The following is an 18,561-nucleotide window of genomic DNA, read 5'->3' as shown; positions in this document are numbered from 1 at the left end:
TAGTGTTTCTCCTTTTGGTATTTCCATCTTTTCTGGCTTTGGCAAATTTTTGTTTAATTCGTTAAAATATTCTGCCAAACTATTGAGAATTGATAAAAAAATATCATTTTCCCTCTCTCTTGAGAGTATATTGGAACCAAAAATTATCCAATATGCATCTTTGAACTTCATCAAGCTTGATATGGGTTTTTGGCTTGAAATTGAATGTATTTGACTGAAATATTTTCAGCCTATTTTCTTCTCCAAAGAAGAGGTATTCATCCCTGGTGGTGAATAATCCTTTCTTCATTTCTTGTGGACAAGTAAATGTTGTCGAGGGAATAGATTCTTCCGCCATTTTTACTTGCCAAAATCCTTACTTTAAGTCGAATTTAGAGAAATATTTACTTCCTTGTATTCTGTTAATCCATTCTTGCTTATTAGGTATATTGTATGCATTGTCAACTGTATTATCATTAAGCCTTTTAAAATAATTACCATTCTAGATTTATCTCTAACTTCTTCAGCATGATTTTTAACTATGAATGCAGCAGACCGATGAGGACTTCTGCTTTCTTTTATACCTTTTAACTTTAATAACTCTTCAATATGCATTTTGAACTCTTCAATATCTTTTGGAGTAGCTTCTATTAGTCCTGACTTAATTATATAATCTAAATTTATGATATTTATTTTATAAATTATAGAGTTCTTATCCCAATGTTTCATTGGTATTTCTCTAATAATTTGTATGCTTTCTAGTCTTTGCACAATCTTATCTATATCTTTTTTAGATTTTATATCTCTATACCAATTTGGCGAAAATGATTGTAACCTAATGAACTCTATACATGTATTTTTTATATAATATTCTTCTATGGTCTCACTAAGTTCTTCGTCTTAAAAGAATTCAAGGAGATCTAGACTTGTGCTATATTCATCGTCTAAATTAGATATTTCTATATTTTTTAAGGACTTCCTTTATTTTCACACTTCAAATATGTATGGAACATTATCTTGATAAGGGATAGATGTTATATATATTTGGGAGTGGCTTTCTCCTGGTCAATGTGCATGGGCCATTAGTACTATTGCTGCTTGAGGAAAAGATAATCACATAAATTGCTTTTTGGCCACTTGCCCATGCAATTTACTCCCTTCGTTTCTAAATATAAGTCTTTGAAGAGATTCCACTATGAACCACATACAGGGTCCATAGTGGAATCTCTACAAAGACTTATATTTAGGAACGGAGGGAGTAGAAAATATTGAACCATTGAAGTGGGTAAGCCCCGTTGCAAGGCACGGGCCCTTTGAGTCTTTGACTAGTAAATAAAAACACTCAAGTTCAGATACAAGCAAAAACTTGGTAGCCAGTTAAACAGGTTTGCTCAAACTTAATTAGCATTACACTTTTTTCTACTAACTCTCTCGGACTGAGATTTTAATGAAGTCAACCAAGATCAGCTTAGATGGTTATCTTACGGAAATGTTAACGCCCACACGTGTGGGCGTTCACCACCCCGACCACACGCAAGCATCACCGTTGGCAGGTGTGTGCATGAATCTTGGAACAAACCAGGTGGTTTTTTGTGCCACGTAGGATGAGGCGCGTGTGCGGTGTGCGAGTAGGTTCGCCCGCACGTTGGTTGCCACCCCGCGGTCAGCGGTTGCCATCTGAGTCGTGCGGTGGAACTGCAATGCGCCCGCACGCCACGCTTCGACTGCGGTTGACGTCGCACGCCTCTGCCCCCTCCCCCTCACGCTCCCATTTACTCTTCTGCACCGCAGTTACTGGCAGAACCCACTCACGTGTGGACGTTCACCACCCCGACCACACGCAAGCATCACCGTTGGTAGGTGTGTGCACGAATCTTGGAACAAACCAGGTGGTTTTTTGTGCCACGTAGGATGAGGCGCGTGTGCGGTGTGCGAGTAGGTTCGCCCGCACGTTGGTTGCCACCCCGCGGTCAGCGGTTGCCATCTGAGTCATGCGGTGGAACTGCAATGCGCCCGCACGCCACGCTTCGACTGTGGTTGACGTCGCACGCCTCTGCCCCCTCCCCCTCACGCTCCCATTTACTCTTCTGCACCGCAGTTACTGGCAGAACCCACTCGCATTTCCAACTATCGAAGGAGAAGGAGAGGGGAGAAGGCGACGGTGAAGGCGGAAGAATCGACGGTGCTCGGGACCGTCGGTGGTGCTCGCCGGAACGGAGCGGCTCGCCGGAGCGCCTGCGGGTTGAAGGTACTGCTCGATGCACCCCTCGCAATCCCTTCCTGCATTTCCTCCCCTTCCCTCCCTGTTCGATTCCTTGATCGAGATTTGTAGAGATTCAGGCGATTCGTCGATGCGTCGGCGTTCCCGCCGGCGCCGAAGTCGTCTGCTAGACGTTTTTGGTTGCATTGGCCAGTTTCGTCGCGGCGGCGGCGGCGGCATCGTCGGCGTGGTTCTGCTTGTTCGGAGGCACGCACTAGTTTTTGCATATGGATTGAGCAGGTGTCTTCCGGGTAGTTTTTGGTGCGCGTTGGTTCGATTTTGTGTTTTGAAGTGAGTTCGTGGGAGAATTTCGAGGGTGAATTTGAAGTCGAAGTAGTTGCCATTGAACCCTAGATCTAGTTAGTTTGGTTTTTGAAAATGCAGAATGAGGCAAACTTGATAGTTACATTAACTATCATGATTGCGCGACCACTTACTCCCTGAACATATTTGATAGTTGCCACAAACGTGTTTCCCCTTGCGGCAACAAATTACTGAAAACGACTGTGTTAGTTGCCACATGTTAGCTTTCGCACATGGCAACTAATTTTGCTGAAGTAATGCGATACTTGCCACACACACGCTCTTCCATGTGGCAACTAATTCTGCTAAACTAATGTGATATTTATCAAACACACGCTCTTTTTTTCGTGTGGCAACTAAGATTGCTGAATTCCTGTGTTAGGTGCCACAACCATTCTATTTTCATTGCGGCTAGTGTGTTTTCTGAATGTTATGTGACAGCAACCACGGTGTGACAGTTGCCACAATTGGTAGTCAGTGGGCATTCAAGAGCCAAGTGTCATTGCGGCCAGTGTGTTTTTTGAATGTTATGTGACAGCAACCACGGTGTGATAGTTGCCACAATCGGTAGTCAGTGGGCATTCAAGAGCCAAGTGCACTGGATGGCAACCACTGCGCACTTAAAGTGTGCTTGTTGCCATCTAGGTAGTATATTCATATGGCAAATAGAGTACGAACACACTGCCTGTTGCCATTCTGCATATAAGACAGTGTGGCAAATAGAGTGTGAACAGACTGCCTGCTGCCATTTCTGCATATAAGACAGTGTGGCAAACTGTCTGCACAATGTGGCAACCGAATTTGCATATCAAATGTTTCAGATGCCATACGTATGCGTTGCATGCGACAAGTGTTTTTGCTGACCCCCTTGCATTTACATTTTCCACCATGACAATTTGGTATGTTCCCATCTCAGCAGAATGGCTCGTGGCGATCATCAAAACGATGATGATGATTTCATGGATCCACCACAGCGTAATCGGGCAACTGGGCGGAGAAAAGAGGGTGATGAGGTAAATGTTCACACACACCCCCCCTTCTTCCTGATGTATGTTAATGGTTGACACCTTTGAGCCCGCAATCGTCTGGCACGAACTAAAATTTCATTACATTGCAAAATGCGGCAACAACTGATATCCTGTTTTTGTTTGTAAAAACATGGCAACAACTGATCACTTTATGTCTGTTTTTTTTTGCAGAAGAAGAAACGTATTCGCAACAGAGCCTCCCAAGAACGACTGACTGCGTTGACTGACAAATTCAGCGACGATCAGAAGGGGGCTGCTGCTGAGATGGGTATGCAGTCTATGATGGCTGTCCGGTGCACGAACCTTGTCAACCCTGTATGCGATTGGCTTGGTGAGATCTACGACCCCGCCTCTAGAGAATTCGTGATTCCGGGACGTGGAAGACTACTGCTGAATGAGGAATCCGTGTTCTGCACGTTGGGTGTGCCCCGTGGATATATCAAAGTCCCGTACGAGGTCAACAACGAGATCGAGGAAGCGCTGTTCCCCCGTTTGTTTCCTGGGTTGGAATCCATGCCGAACACGACTGCAGTGGCAGATTCGTTGGAGGCCATGACGACGCACGGAGATGTTTTCAAGATGAAGCTACTCATGTACCTCATCTCATCCGTTTTCGCGCCGACCACTTCTCTTCGCCCAAGCAACAAATGCTTCCCCATCCTGGTGAATGATCTATCTTTACTACATTATTTTTCCTTCAATTTTTTTGCTCCGATGTCATGTGCAAGCTAGTCACTGATAGTTTTTTTTGTTGTTTTTTCCATTGGAATTCTGACGCGGCAACTCCTTGTCCTGAATTTTATGCGGTGCAGGCGAAACTGAAAGATGTGAAGAACATGAACTGGTGTAAGTTCATTGCTGACTTCCTGCATGATGCATTTGCAAGCAAGGTGTACCAGAAGGGTTGTCGACTGCATTTAATGGTATTTTTTACCGGTCCTTTATGTGAACACTATTTTTTAACACATCTTTATTCATGCATGTCAACATGATCATAACAAGATGGCAACTGCCATGTTGATTATGTGGCAACTGCCATCATGACTATACGGCAACTGCCATCATACTGTGATGGCAACTGCCAACATGACAACATGGCAACTGCCATCATACTATGATGGCAACTGCCATCACTCTATGATGGCAACTAGCACATGCAGATGGCATATTCTTCGTAAAATACCATATATTTTATCCTGTTATTTGTCGCAAAATACCATGACCGCAACTGATTTTTCTTTCTTTTTAAAATTGTTGTACATCAGCTCATGTACGTCGACTGCCTTGATCTGTCCACCGTGGACTTCACTGGGACAGGAGGCCCGCCGCCTGCGCACAAGTTTGCTATTTTTGCGTGGACTATCGATGCTGTCAAGGCTGTGCTTGCTGCAGGCAGGGTAACTGATAGCAAATATGGTAAACTGCAGGTTAGTTCTGCTTTTTTTGCAACACATGAACTGCTAGTCAGTGTTCATCATTCTCTCTCTTATATCGTTGCTACTTTTTTTTTCTCCCCAGCTGATGGCCAAGCATTCTATAGACTACAGCGTGTTTGGGGGGCCTCAAAACTTTGAAAAGTGGATGGACGTGCACTCAGCTCCGTCTTGTCCTTCAGAGGTAATCAAAAGATCTACATATATGGTTTGCCGTGGAGTATTTTTCGATGTCGTGCAAGTGATTGCAATACGGGGTTGTCATTGATGCCTCTTTGTTTTGTGTACAGGCGAGGGCACCTGTTGAGCAACTAATAGGGCAGTTTGCATCTGGAATGACTGGCTTGCTCGGGAAGTTGGTTGAGGGATGGACGTCCCTCAGTGGCTCTGACGGCGACGCGGTTGCGAGGCAATTCACTTCATTCGTCCCAGAACGTACACACCGGCCAACCGGTTGCCGTGGCCGGTATGACTACAACAGTTCCCAGGAGCCCGCTGACACACAAGATGAACTAGGTGGAGACGCTGGTCTCAGCAAGGATGACGATGATGTCATGGATAATGTGCAAGAGGACACCGATGATGATGAACACGCTGAAGTTCGCGCAGGTGGTAACAAGGGCAAGGATGCAACAGATGTCCCCCAACCGAATAAAGTCAAACAACACACGGCTGTGAGAGGCGAAGGGGTTTTGCCATCAAAGAGGAGGCTGGCTCCAGAGGGTGCTGGGCAAGTTTCTGCTGGCAAGAGGTCTAGGACCGACCCTGTAGCTGCCAGGAAGAGGTTCGACTTTCATCTTAGCTTTTTGCTTTGTCTATTTTCTTCGAACAGACTCATCCTCTTTTTTGCACTTGTGTTCTGTCAAACGCGGCAACGAGATTGCTGACTGACAATTGCCACCTCTTTTTTTCGACCTCCATCTCATACGTGCAGCGAGCCGACAGCTTTTGGACGAGCAATTACGAAGAAACAGGCGCCAACGCCAACCCGTGTTTCTGCTCAGTTGAACAAAGGTGCCCCCATTGCTGGTGATACCACTTCCACCAGGACATCTCCTCGCACGACGACAACCAACACCGGGGATCCTGTCGAGTTGCCAGACCTGATGAAGGCAGTCAAGAAGTAGGTTTCTTCATCCGCTTTCATTGACGTAGCGCTATATTTTTTGATTTTCCAATGCATTCGTTTAGCTTGTCACATTGTCTTCTGTCATCGCCCCCCCCACGTGGCAACCGCTGTTTTACCAAATGATATTTTATTTACTTTCTAAACGTGTGGCAACTTCTATTTTTGTTTTTCACATGGCAAGTGGAATGTAGGCCAAATGGTAACTTTAATGTACCTTATGGCAACTGCCATCTTTTTACCGTTGTCTTGTGAGCTCATCCCACGCCTAGGTTTGAAATTGCATTCATGGCAGATCAGACATTTTTATCATTCTTTCAAGGTTGCTAACATGGCAACTGCTGCTGGATGGCAACTGCTAGTTATGACACATGGCAACTCACGTTCCCCTTACATGGCAACTGCCAGCTTTTCCACCTGTTTTTCCATTTTTTAAGATTTCTACCAAGGCAAATAATTTTGTTTCATTTTTAAATACCTTTTTCATGCGCTTCATTTTTTTGCAGGGTGAAGAAGACTACTACGCGTGGCCAAGCATATCAGTAAGGACCCGCTCGAACGCCATGCATTCAAAGTTGTCAACAGGGGGCAACTCAGATGTACAGGAGGCACCAGTCGACAATACTGCTGGCACCGTTGACCGCTCCCACCAACTCTGATGCAAGTGGCAGACCATCTCCGCCGGCTGCAGATGTGCAGCCTACAACAACAGGCATCCGTACATCGGGGAGTGACGAGTCGGTATCTGCCAGGACAGCTGAAATACTGCCAACCCTTCTGGCAATGAAGGATGCTGCTGTGAGCCATGCCACCCCATCAGCAAGCGTTGAAGTGGACGCTCCCGAGACGAACCTAAGCAAGGAAGATTCCCGCTCATCTGACACTGATTCCAAGCGCGTGCGGTGGCACTCCTGTGTCCACGACAGAAGTGGCGAGGCGGCAGTTCACAAGGACATGCCATCTACAGGTGAGAGTCCTGGCACAACAGCTCCAGCTCCTGTCGGTGCAGATACTGCTAAGGCGACTGTTTCGCGTGCTGGTCTACCACCTAGGCGTCGTAGCCCCCGCAAGCAACCAACAGACATACCGAACGCACCGGCAGTAGCCAGGAGCAGGAGAGACGAGTCTGGTTTTGTTCCTGCGTCCACACTGTTCCCGCCACCTGCCAAAAGCAATGTGACGGAGAAACCTGAAGACCGGAGCACAACTGATGCAGGTGTCAAGCCGGGCACGAGCGACGCAGGTGAACACCGGAGCAGACTGCGCCTTTACCTGCAGTGGAAATCCCCAGCATAAATCTGCGCACTTCCAGGCTCCCAGTCAACGTCGGTGTCCCCTACAGCCCAAACAAGAAGATTGTCATGAAAGCTACGGTTGATACCACTGACAACACGCCCCGCCCTGCAAATAAGGACGACCATTTTGCAGCGGCTGATTCAGATATGTTTGTTGATCTTTCACCCTTGGATTCTGCCCCGCAAGTCATTCGTGGTCCGGCCAGCAGGAATGAGAGGCACCCAATGGCCTTTACCCCACCGAGTTTCAACCTTGGCATCAGTCAAGATCAACCGGTTGTGCAAGATCCTATGCCAGTTGCCTTTGCATTCCCAGGAGGCATGCCTGCAATGATGGCGCAGCCAATGGTCGAGGGCAGGAAGGCTGTCAAATTCGCAGAGCCGATTGTGGCAGGTACACTTGCCATGTCCGTATGATTTTTCTTGCACACGTCTGTGTAGTTTCACTGTTGTCCCAATCATATTTTTTGTTTTGGGGGGTTCTCACTTGTGATGGCAACTGACATGCGATGACATGGCAACTGGATTTGATGCACCGTGTCACCTACTTTTTTTTCTGCCATGCTGCATTTTACATTTGGGCAACCATGTGGCAACTGAAGTTGATTCAATATGGCAACCGTAGTCTCCGTAACATGGCAAACACAGTGCATCACACATGGCAACTGGAATTGATTCAACACCATGTCACCTGCATTTTTTTTTGTTTCCATGCTGCATTTTTTCATAAAGCAATCACATGGCAAGTGCAGTTGACACAACATGGCAACTGTAGTTGCTGTGACATGGCAACTACATTCCAACTAGATGGCAACTACGTTCCAACTACATGGCAACTGTAGTTGCTATGACATGGTCACTACAGCTGGACCACACATGGCAACTGCCCCACTTTTTCCTACCTACAACTCACATCATCCACCCCATCTTTTCTCATAATCCATCTGCTTTTGATTTCCTAGGTATCCTAACCCACTTTTTTTATCACTGCAGCCACACCCGAGGAGATTTCACCGTCTCTTGAAGAAACTTACCGCATGCTTGAGGAGGCAGCATTGCAGAGGAAGTCCTCACGAGGGAAAGAGCAATCAAGTTCCAACGTGCCTGCAGACACGGTATCTGAGGATACCATTAGGAGTGCCACTCCTGGTTCTGTGAGGCAGCAGAGGGTAGTGCACCCACCTCCCGTGGAAGACTACGAGCCCGAATTCAGGGCCACTAAAGAACAGACCCAGCTGTACGATATCGTCAAGCGGTTTGGAAATGCGAGGTCCAGCGGCAAGCACATGAAGGAGCTGAAAGCGTAAACGACCACACCCCATAACATCTCATTTTGCTTTGCTCCTTTTTTACCATTCACATCCTTCGTACTTTCTATGTTATATTGTTTTAGTTCTTTCATAAATTATTTTTTACTTAGTAGGCATGATCCTTCCATGTTATATTGTTTTCATACAGCTCATGTTTGGACAGAACCAAAGTCATTCAATGCGGAGCGACGTACGTCGACCTTGGTGATCTTGCTGAGTCCATGAGGCCAAACGGCAAAATGTCGACGAACGTAGTTGCATGAGGGATTGACTACATCAACAACCACACCGATGTGTGCGCCGACAAGACAATCATGCATTACAGTGTGACCTGCAAAATATGGGACGGTGACTTCCACCACAAAATCCTGAGGAAGAACTTTGCCCAACACGGTGATTTCAAGCTCACAATGAAGAAATATGTGAGTACTCCTTCAATGTCTGCACTTTTTTTTTTCACAAGGTGTGCTTTTTGTTGCCATCATCTGCAGTTGTGTTTTACGTGGCAGCTGTTTTCATGTGGCAACAGCTGCCGTGCACACTGACTTATTTGATTTTTGCATGCCGCGCAAACTATGTGGCAACTTGACAGTAAAATACATGGCATACTTTTGTTCACACATGGACGGCAACTTTATTTCAACTACCCCCACCCATAACAAGAGTTTTTCTACGTGATTCTAATTCCTTTGTCCCTCTGTTGTTCTTTATGCGAACGCTGATTCTCATTTTCCTCACTTTTTTAAATGCAGGTCATGTTCCCCATGTTCCAGGAGCTTTCACCACATGACCCACACGACAAGTGTGGTCACCACTACGTGATCTGTCTTGACCTGAAGAACCAACGTGTTGAGGTGCTTGATTCAATCCGTTCGGAAGATGATGCAGACCTCACCACGCATGCTGAATTCTTCATTAAGAACCTCAAAGAGACATGGCACCGTCACTATGAACACTCAAAGGTCCAGATCAGTCATTTCCCGACTGAGTATGTGGCGACTACAAAGCAAGGGAACACGTAATTCCTTCCTCCCTTTTCGTCTGCCATTTTACATCAATCCAATTCCTGTTTTGTTTGTCAGATCTGAAATTGAAGTCTGTCTTTTGTTACGTCTGAGCTCTTTGCGTGGTCACTTTACTCTTTTCCTCGTGCAGGACGGACTGTGGCTTTCACGCGCTGGAGTACCTTGCGAAGTGGGAAGGCAGAATAGTCCCCGCTATCACAGCTGCAACGGTCGTTGAGCTCCGGAAAATCCACACATGGAACTGGTTGACGAATGAAGATTTCAACAAGCGGTCGGGAGCACGCGAGTTTGTGCAGGAAGCTGTCAAGAAAGTCACCAAAAAGTACAAGTGATCACGTGGCATTACAGACCGGACGCACACCTTATATTCTGTTGCCGATGAATGTAAGGTATTATCTTGTTGTTTATCGTTGAAAACTATGTTTGTGTGCTATGTTGTGGCTACAACCCGCGTAGGCTACTATGTAGTGGTGGTGTGCGAGTGACATTTGAATAGTTTCATGTAATATATGTGTGGACGTGAACCTTCTTTTAGGCGTAATTATTACAATGATTTCATCGTTTCTAGCACCGGTTTGATGCTTTGAACGCGTCTACGATGTTTTAAAAACAATGGCAAATGTAGTTCATCAGACATGGGTAGTGGAAGTCATTGTCGTTTTACATTTTTGGCTGTTTTGCTTCTTCATTTTCATCGGTAACTGCACGGGGGTAGGTTGATCATGCAGCCACAACGTTTTTGCTGGGGTTTATGCACGTTACGCTGTTTTCCAACTTGTTTCCCATACACTTGCACACAACTCACTACGTGCCCGTAAACCGCGTCGTTTTTGTCATGTGAATACATGCCATGCAGAGTCATCAGGAATACCATGGCATATGTCCAGTACATCTAACATGGCAGATACAGTACAAACAACATGGCAGCTCCAGCATAATTAACATGGCAACTACAACACAACTAAGATGGCAGATCCAGTACAATTAACATGGCAGATTCACTACAACTAGCATGGCATATTCAGTACAAAACAGCATGGCATATTTAGCATAAATTAGCATGGCATGTTTAGCATCAAAAATCATGGCAGACTAACTACACATAACATGGCAAATTAAATGCATACATCATGGCAGATTAAGTACCCATAACATGGCAACTGCATTTAACCATTCAATGAATTTTCCCTTGCACTTCTAATGCCCCTGAAGAGTTATTTCCCCAATTGTTTTAAAAAAGAATTCTCAACATCAAGGGCACAAAACAAAATGTCCACAACGCCACAATTTTTGCTCATGGATTGGCCGCCCCTTTCTTCGTTTTCTTGTGTTTTGCTTGGATCTCCAATCCCGACTTATACCTTATCTCTCTTGGACGACCCTTTGTGATGGAACGGGGTGGGTTCATGACCTGGGTCTATGTGCTTGCTGTTCCAGATCCTATCTCCGAGTTTTCAGACGACGGCCCCGTGGATGAAGGCACGCTTGATGTGCGGGGAACCGGTGTAAGGCTTCCTCGGCTTTCCTCTTCTTGATCTCATCAAGATCTCTTTTTAGTGCTTTCCTGTGTTTTTCTGCGACTCTCGCCGTGTCATCACTCTTGCACGCTTCATCAATTAGCTCAGCATAGTTCTTTGTCAGCACAACGTGCCTCACGGCTTCCATGGTTGACTCTGGTCTCTCGTCATGCACAGCCAGAACCGCGTGTGTTGTTTGCGGCGCCAACGTATCGTCAGCGTCCCAAGTCCATCGCCGCCTTATGAAATGTCGGGGCATCCGTGTCACAGCGTTCACGTCCATTACTTTTAGTATGTGATAGCACACAATGCCGTCCCGTTCGAACTTGCAGCATTGGAAGTAGAACTCGCCTTCGCCTATCGAGGCTGTGACGAAATAGTTCCTTCCTTTGTCCGGGTCTTCAGGTTCTGAATCTGACATGCCCAAAATAGAACACACCTTGAACGTACGTTCGTCCACCTGGAAAGCCGTGAACATGCTGGCACGCTTTATTTCTTCCTGGAATCTGCATTTTTTATGTGTTTTCTGTTAAACTATTGTGGGCTTTTTTCTTGTAGCACCTTATGTTGTCATGGAAAATAGATATACATTTTGTTTGAACATGGCAAACGTAATTCATTGAACATGGCAAATATAGTATGTTGAACATGGCAAATGCAGTACGCTATACATGGCAAATGCAGTACAATAGACATGGCAACTGCATTTTCAACAAACATGGCAGATGCATCTTATTTAAACATGGCAACTGCATTTTGTTAAACATGGCAACTAGAGTTTATTAAACATGGCAATTGCATTTCAGCAAACATGGCAGTTGCATTTTAGTAAACATGGCAATTGCATTTCAATAGACATGGAAACAACATAACATTTTCCATTTGACACTAGCATTTGCACACCAACATGTCCAGTGGAAGTACATTGCATTAAACATGGCAACTGCATTTCATTGAACATTGAAACTGCATCCGGGTAAGCATGACAAACAGAATTTCTATTGAATATGACAACTGCATCTGAGTAAGCATGGAAAAGAGTACTTTATTAAACATGGCAACCGCAAAATCATGGCAACTACATCGCACTCTATAAGGCACATACTGACTTGGTGCTTTTTCTGCAAATAAGACTATAACGCAACTGACTTACTTGTTAAAGATCTTGTTGGTGTATATCTTGCTCATGTGCCTCTCCATCGGTAAGTACGTTAGCAATTTTGGCTGCTTTAGCGCGGTGTTCGCTTCTTGCTGCAGCTCAGATCCCAGAATTTTTTGTTGCAAAGCTGTGTACTGCTTGGCAAACTGTAGCAATGAGTTGCCAGGACTGACGTACCGCTTCAAAACAGCATTGAATCCCTCGCTGCGCTGCGTAGTCTGCAGAAAGGGGAAGAAGCAGTGCATGAAGTAGGCCGACACCCAGTACATTCGCTTCTCCCACAGGCTTATAAGAGTCTCGTTGTCTTGGACTTGATGTGTTTCAGTCATGGCCATCCAGCTCCTTTCAAACTCCTCCACCGTCAAGCTGTGGTCCACGCACAGTTCGAATTGCCTTGTGCAGCTCTGGACGGTCAGCAAAGAACGGTCCTAGCGTCTCCTCAGCCTTCTTTATAATGTGCCACCTACAGTGTCTGTGCACTGCCAACGGAAAGACCTCCTCTATGCCTGCACGCATGCTGAAATCCTGGTCCGTTATTATGTTCATCGGAGCAAGTCCATCCATGCACTCCAAGAAGGTCTTGAACAGCCAAACGTACCCATCCGTATCTTCGTCGAATGAAATGCAATCTCGGAAATGTTTGTAGGCTCTCCTTGCAGCACCATCCACCCAATACATGTTCCTGACACAGTCCTCATAGTCCAACCTTATCCTGTAGAAGAAATCTGCATCTTCTTTGGCTTTCTCATCAAAGTAGGCAATTGTGGCCTCTATGTCTGCCAACTTGCTCTCTCTACGGTACCTTGCCCGTAGGTTTGTGACGTCAGCTGGTATGTACGGCATGCTACTCAGAGTCCCCTTTTTGCTGTGGATGAGAGATAGTATCTGCACCATTCTCGATGGACCGACGTTACAATCATGTAGCAGCTTTACGAATTGCCTTTTGACGGGGGTGAACCCTCTGTGGGCGGTCAGAAATTTCACCAGGTCGAACTTCTTTATCAGTTGGTGGTTGTGCTCGTCAAAATACTCATTGACCACCCACTGTGCTCCATCTACGTTTAGCTTACACCGGACAGGGCACTCGGTCTTCTGAATGATACCTCTCTTTCGTTCCGGAACGACAGGCGCATCGCCTTTCCCATTCTTGTTCCTGCGTGCCTTGTGGCACCTCATCTCACCTCTGCTGTACTCGTTAGTTTTCTTAATTTTCCTACGGTACTCGGTGTTGACCGCAAACCCATGGAACTTTGCATATGTCTGGTAGTATTCCTTTGTTGTTTCGAATGACTCAAATCTCTACCCAATGTACGGTGGCTGAGGCACCACGATCTCTAATTGCCCACCATCTTCATCCCCTTGCGCGTCGTCGTCAGTTTCATCGTTCACTTCAGTATGGGCGGCAGTCCCATCTACCTGAGAGTTGCCAGTGCTTGTGTTCAAAGGGGTACTTGCCGGCATTGCTGGAATGATTGCCATTCCCGACTCTAACTCGAAATTGTTTGCGGCATGTTTGTCTGCTGTCTGGTGGAACGCATCTTCCGTGCGCTCAGAGCTCCCCGCAGTAGATGTGTCGGCGCCGCTGTGCATTGTAGTTGTAGGTTCTGTAACAGGGAAAAACAGGTAAGGGATTAAGAATTTTGTGTTGGATAACATATGGATCGCAACGGATCACACCATCTTCGAGTGATTTTTCATGACATCTTTTACAGACAACAAGCCGTCAGTCTGTAGATGGTCATTTTTATGGCAACTGTAGGTGTGCAGACATGGCACCTACTGTTCAACAAACATGGCAACCATTGTTTTGCCTACAAATAACTACAAATAGCAAATGTAGCGTTGTTTTATGTGGTTCAGATATTTTCCCTCTACCTTGTTGTGCTGTATTTGACCATCATGTGTGGTTTGTTACACCATAATGACGTGATCCACCAGGAATTTGCGAAGCTTGCCAGGAGACGTTTGCCGGATCACCGCCAGCGTAATAACCTGCAATCATAGTAGTGGTTGGTCAAATCGCGGCAAACGCATTTCGTGCTAGCACGGCAACTGCAGTTGTCCTTATGTGGCAAATGCATTTTTGCTTGCATGGCAACTGAAGTTGCATCGGTAGGGCAATCACAGTTTGTTATTAGATGGCAATTGCAGTTGTCATGAAATGGCAACTGCAGCTTTTCCTACATGGCAACTGCAGGTGTGCAGAGATGGCAAATGTTGTTTTTAATACATGGCAACCGTAGAAGCCCAGTCATGACAATTTTTGTAGTTGTCAACTATGCTCCTTGTGCTGACTGAGCATCCGCATCTTCACTATGTTTATGGACTCACCTGTGTACGACGTCGATGGCAGGTACATGGGTGCTGCCCGATTCCACGTGCTGCACGAAGGCTCTGCATTTTACACCCGTGAAAACTCGTGAGTCCTTTTGCCATCTTTTTTTCATGTTCATTTTTTATGTCCACAGCATTATGTGCTCTTTTTTCGTTTTTGCATTACCTTGATTAGCCATACTAGCTAGTTGGAGTTGGCTGCCCGTACATTTGTCAGCGTTAGCGCCTTGTGACTGCACTTGCCACGGGGCCCCCCTAAGAGTGTTCTGGTCATAAGAACCTGCAAGACAAATGATAGTGCACGACATAAGTAGAATGTCATGTCCATCGTCGCGAAGATGGCAAATGTTTCTCTTCATTTTTTAGCACGCATCGTACCTACGCCTGCATACTGTTCTAGCAGCGGCAGCAACGGCCCTGCAGAGATGAGCTGACCGTACTCTGATGCATCGAAAGGTGGCGGCGTTTCTGGCCTTTGAGAACCCCAATCATCTGCACCATCTTCGTGATTCATTCTTTTCCGTGTCTCGCTTCTGTTCTGATGTGCTCTCAATCACTGGATGAACAAGAAGGCATCAACAATCCAATTTTTTTATCATTGTGCTGCTTGCATGTAGAAGTTAACACGTCAGTGCTATCACATTTTCATGCGTTGGCAACCAACATATCATGGCTAGTAGGACATGCACATCCACTATCCTTTTCTAAAATCTGGTGCTAGCTATCCGTTTGATTCGATGGCATCAGGCTCTACAATAGGATGGCAAGCAATAAGTTGACATGGTGGCAGTTGACGACAATGACAGGTGGCAACTGACGTTATACACCAATGGCAATTAATTTTCACACCCCCATTATTCCAAATTTATCAATTCTCTCTCCCTTTTTATGGATTCCTGCACATCCATTCATTCACCAACTAGGAGCATCAACCTACTGAGAACTCACGGTTATCTCTAGCGTACTACATGGCAGATCTAGTGTATTCTGCTTGGCAACTGCGAAGTCACACAACGTATGTAGTGTTTTAACCCTGTAGGATGGATCTAGTTGCCAACTTCGTCGGTAATTTTGCAATTTTCTGCCCAGAAGGAGGATGAGAAACAGTAGGGAGATCGGGAGATTCACTTGCTTTTAGCTGGTCGTCTCTGGAGGGCGTTGTTGGAGTGGGGGTTGGGGGGGTGGGATGGGGTGGGGGGAGATAAGGGGTGTGGTTTGCGGTGGGAGCGCCCTACAGATCCTCCCTGGTTGCCATGGCAACCAGAGATGGCCGGCGACGGAGGTCGGGGTTCGACAGGCGGGGGGCGAGGGCGCAGACGAGAGAGGGGACGGATCGGAGGCCGGAAACGGCTGGGTCGTGCGGGCAGCGGCTCGTCTGGCCCGGACGAGGCAGTGCGGGCGGGGTTGCCACGCATTGGACGTGCAGGCGCGCTTTTGTGCGCGCGGACGGGGTCGTGCGGGGCGGTTCCCGTCCATGCCACACGATGCGTGCGGGCGGGTTGCCCTCCACGCCACACGTGTGGCAGTTATCGGCTTCCCGTTTTCTCAGCCGTGTCCTCAGCTGCATGCTATCCCGTTTTCTGCAAACTTGTCACTCACTCCAAACCATGTCTTTCAGATTTCAGAAGATCAGGTGTCAAAGTTGGTGCGTGATGCACATATATACGCAGTTCATAAGAAGAAGGATGCTTGCTTGACAGTCTACAAAGATATGGTCGAGGTTCATGATGTTCGGACCTCGAAAGAAAAACTACTGAAATCATTGGTTGCTAGCTAAGAAAAGATATGAAGAGGAAGGGCCTGAGAATAAGATAAGGAAGCCCATAACTGCCACACGTGTGGCGTGGAGGGCAACCCGCCCGCACGCATCGTGTGGCATGGACGGGAACCGCCCCGCACGACCCCGTCCGCGCGCACAAAAGCGCGCCCGCACGTCCGGTGCGTGTGAAAGTGCAACTATCCCTAGGTGGTTTTGGTAATTCATAACAACATATAGCTCATTGAGCTAATGCGATTCCAAGATGATTATTTCAGGAAAGCTCAATGATTGGCATGGCACGGATATGAAAGTGGAACCCTCAAAATGCTAAGGACAAAGGATTGGCTCAAGCTCAAAAGCTCAAGACTCTTCATTTTATATTTTAGTGATCCAAGATCACATTGAGTCTTTAGGAAAAGCCAATACTATTAAGGAGGGATGAGGTGTTGCTTAATGAGCCTCTTGCTTCATGTGCTTAATGATATGCTCCAAAATCCTCAACTACTTTCCCATATCCACATATGACCTAAACCCTAAGCCAAACTCGGTCCTACCGATTCTTCCTATCCGGCGCCACCGAGTTTCACTTGTCATTAGCCACTGCCAAACCCTAGCAATTCGGTCCTACCGATAAGGATCTCGTTCTCACCGAGATGGGGTTGCAAACTCTCTTTTTCCCTTTCGTAACTTTTCGGTCTCACCGAAAGAGCGAATCGGTCCCACCGAGATTGCAATGTAAACTCAGTGTTTCCCCTTTGTAACTTTTCGGTCTCACCGAGTTCCACTCGGTCTCACCGAAAGAGCAAATCGGTCCCACCGAGTTTGCCTGACCAACTCTCTGGTTAGCTAATTACCAAATTCGGTCTCACCGAGTTTGTGTAATCGGTCTCACCGAGATTACGTTATGCCCAAACCCTAACCGAATCGGTCCTACCGAGTTGCATGTCAGTCCCACCGAAATTCCTAACGGTCACTAGGTTTACTATTTCGGTCAGACCGAGTTTATTTATTCGGTCCCACCGAGATTGGAAAACTGTGTAACAGTTGGATTTTGTGTGGAGGCTATATATACCCCTCCACCTCCTTCTCATTAAGTGAGAGAGCCATCAGAACACACACACCATTCCTACTCATATGTTCTGAGAGAGAACCACCTACTCATGTGATCCACATGTTATCCAACACAAAATTCTTAATCTCGTACCTGTTTTTCCCTGTTACAGAACCTACAACTACAATGCACAGCGGCGCCGGCACATCTACTGCGGGGAGCTCTGAGCGCACGGAAGACGCGTTCCACCAGACAGCAGACAAACATGCCGCAAACAATTTCGAGTGAGAGTCGGGAATGGCAATCATTCCAGCAATGCCGGCAAGCACCCCTTTGAACACAAGCACTGGCAACTCTCAGGTAGATGGGACTGCCGCCCATACTGAAGTGAACGATGAAACTGACGACGACGCGCAAGGGGATGAAGATGGTGGGCAATAAGAGATCGTGGTGCCTCAGCCACCGTACATTGGGCAGAGATTTGAGTCATTTGAAGCAGCAAAGGAATACTACCAGACATATGCAAAGTTCCATGGGTTTGCGGTCAACACCGAGTACCGTAGGAAAATTAAGAAAACTAACGAGTACAGCAGAGGTGAGATGAGGTGCCACAAGGCACGCAGGAACAAGAATGGGAAAGGCGATGCCCCTGTCGTTCCGGAACGAAAGAGAGGTATCATTCAGAAGACCGAGTGCCCTGTCCGGTGTAAGCTAAACGTAGATGGAGCACAGTGGGTGGTCAATGAGTATTTTGACGAGCACAACCACCAACTGATAAAGAAGTTCGACCTGGTGAAATTTCTGACCGCCCACAGAGGGTTCACCCCCGTCGAAAGGCAATTCGTAAAGCTGCTACATGATTGTAACGTCGGTCCATCGAGAATGGTGCAGATACTATCTCTCATCCACAGCAAAAAGGGGACTCTGAGTAGCATGCCGTACATACCAGCTGACGTCACAAACCTACGGGCAAGATACCGTA

The 18,561-nt window shown here is 46.6% G+C and overlaps 2 protein-coding genes and 1 long non-coding RNA gene across 3 annotated transcripts; 2 read left to right on the top strand and 1 right to left on the bottom strand.

Annotated features, from left to right (window-relative positions):
- Positions 1–3,462: 3,462 nt before the first annotated feature.
- LOC125516817 lies at positions 3,463–4,302 on the top strand. The gene is made up of 2 exons (XM_048682120.1): positions 3,463–3,555; positions 3,742–4,302. The coding sequence occupies exons 1-2, from the start codon at positions 3,463–3,465 to the stop codon at positions 4,300–4,302; spliced, it is 654 nt and encodes a 217-aa protein (XP_048538077.1).
- A 4,706-nt stretch (positions 4,303–9,008) lies between these two features.
- LOC125512138 lies at positions 9,009–10,091 on the top strand. The gene is made up of 3 exons (XM_048677217.1): positions 9,009–9,156; positions 9,487–9,752; positions 9,890–10,091. Exons 1-3 carry the CDS (start codon positions 9,049–9,051, stop codon positions 10,089–10,091), a joined length of 576 nt encoding a protein of 191 aa, XP_048533174.1. The 5' UTR covers positions 9,009–9,048.
- A 3,834-nt stretch (positions 10,092–13,925) lies between these two features.
- Positions 13,926–15,204, bottom strand: LOC125512137. The gene is made up of 5 exons (XR_007285220.1): positions 15,148–15,204; positions 14,936–15,049; positions 14,767–14,829; positions 14,311–14,427; positions 13,926–14,039 (listed from the first exon to the last, which is right to left on the bottom strand). It is a non-coding gene; the product is annotated as an uncharacterized LOC125512137 (long non-coding RNA).
- Positions 15,205–18,561: the final 3,357 nt, after the last annotated feature.

The sequence above is a fragment of the Triticum urartu genome, chromosome 6 (assembly GCF_003073215.2).
Source record: "Triticum urartu cultivar G1812 chromosome 6, Tu2.1, whole genome shotgun sequence".
In the NCBI taxonomy this organism is placed as follows: domain Eukaryota; kingdom Viridiplantae; phylum Streptophyta; class Magnoliopsida; order Poales; family Poaceae; genus Triticum; species Triticum urartu.
This window is presented reverse-complemented; position numbering and strand designations above follow the sequence as displayed.

Coding starts and splice junctions, on each gene's coding strand:
- LOC125516817 (XM_048682120.1), top strand. CDS start 3,463: ATGGCTCGTGGCGATCATCAAAACGATGATGATGATTTCATGGATCCA. Junction 3,556..3,741: donor GGAGAAAAGAGGGTGATGAG/GTAAATGTTCAC, acceptor TTTTTTTTGCAG/AAGAAGAAACGTATTCGCAA.
- LOC125512138 (XM_048677217.1), top strand. CDS start 9,049: ATGCATTACAGTGTGACCTGCAAAATATGGGACGGTGACTTCCACCAC. Junction 9,157..9,486: donor AGCTCACAATGAAGAAATAT/GTGAGTACTCCT, acceptor TTTTAAATGCAG/GTCATGTTCCCCATGTTCCA. Junction 9,753..9,889: donor ACTACAAAGCAAGGGAACAC/GTAATTCCTTCC, acceptor TTCCTCGTGCAG/GACGGACTGTGGCTTTCACG.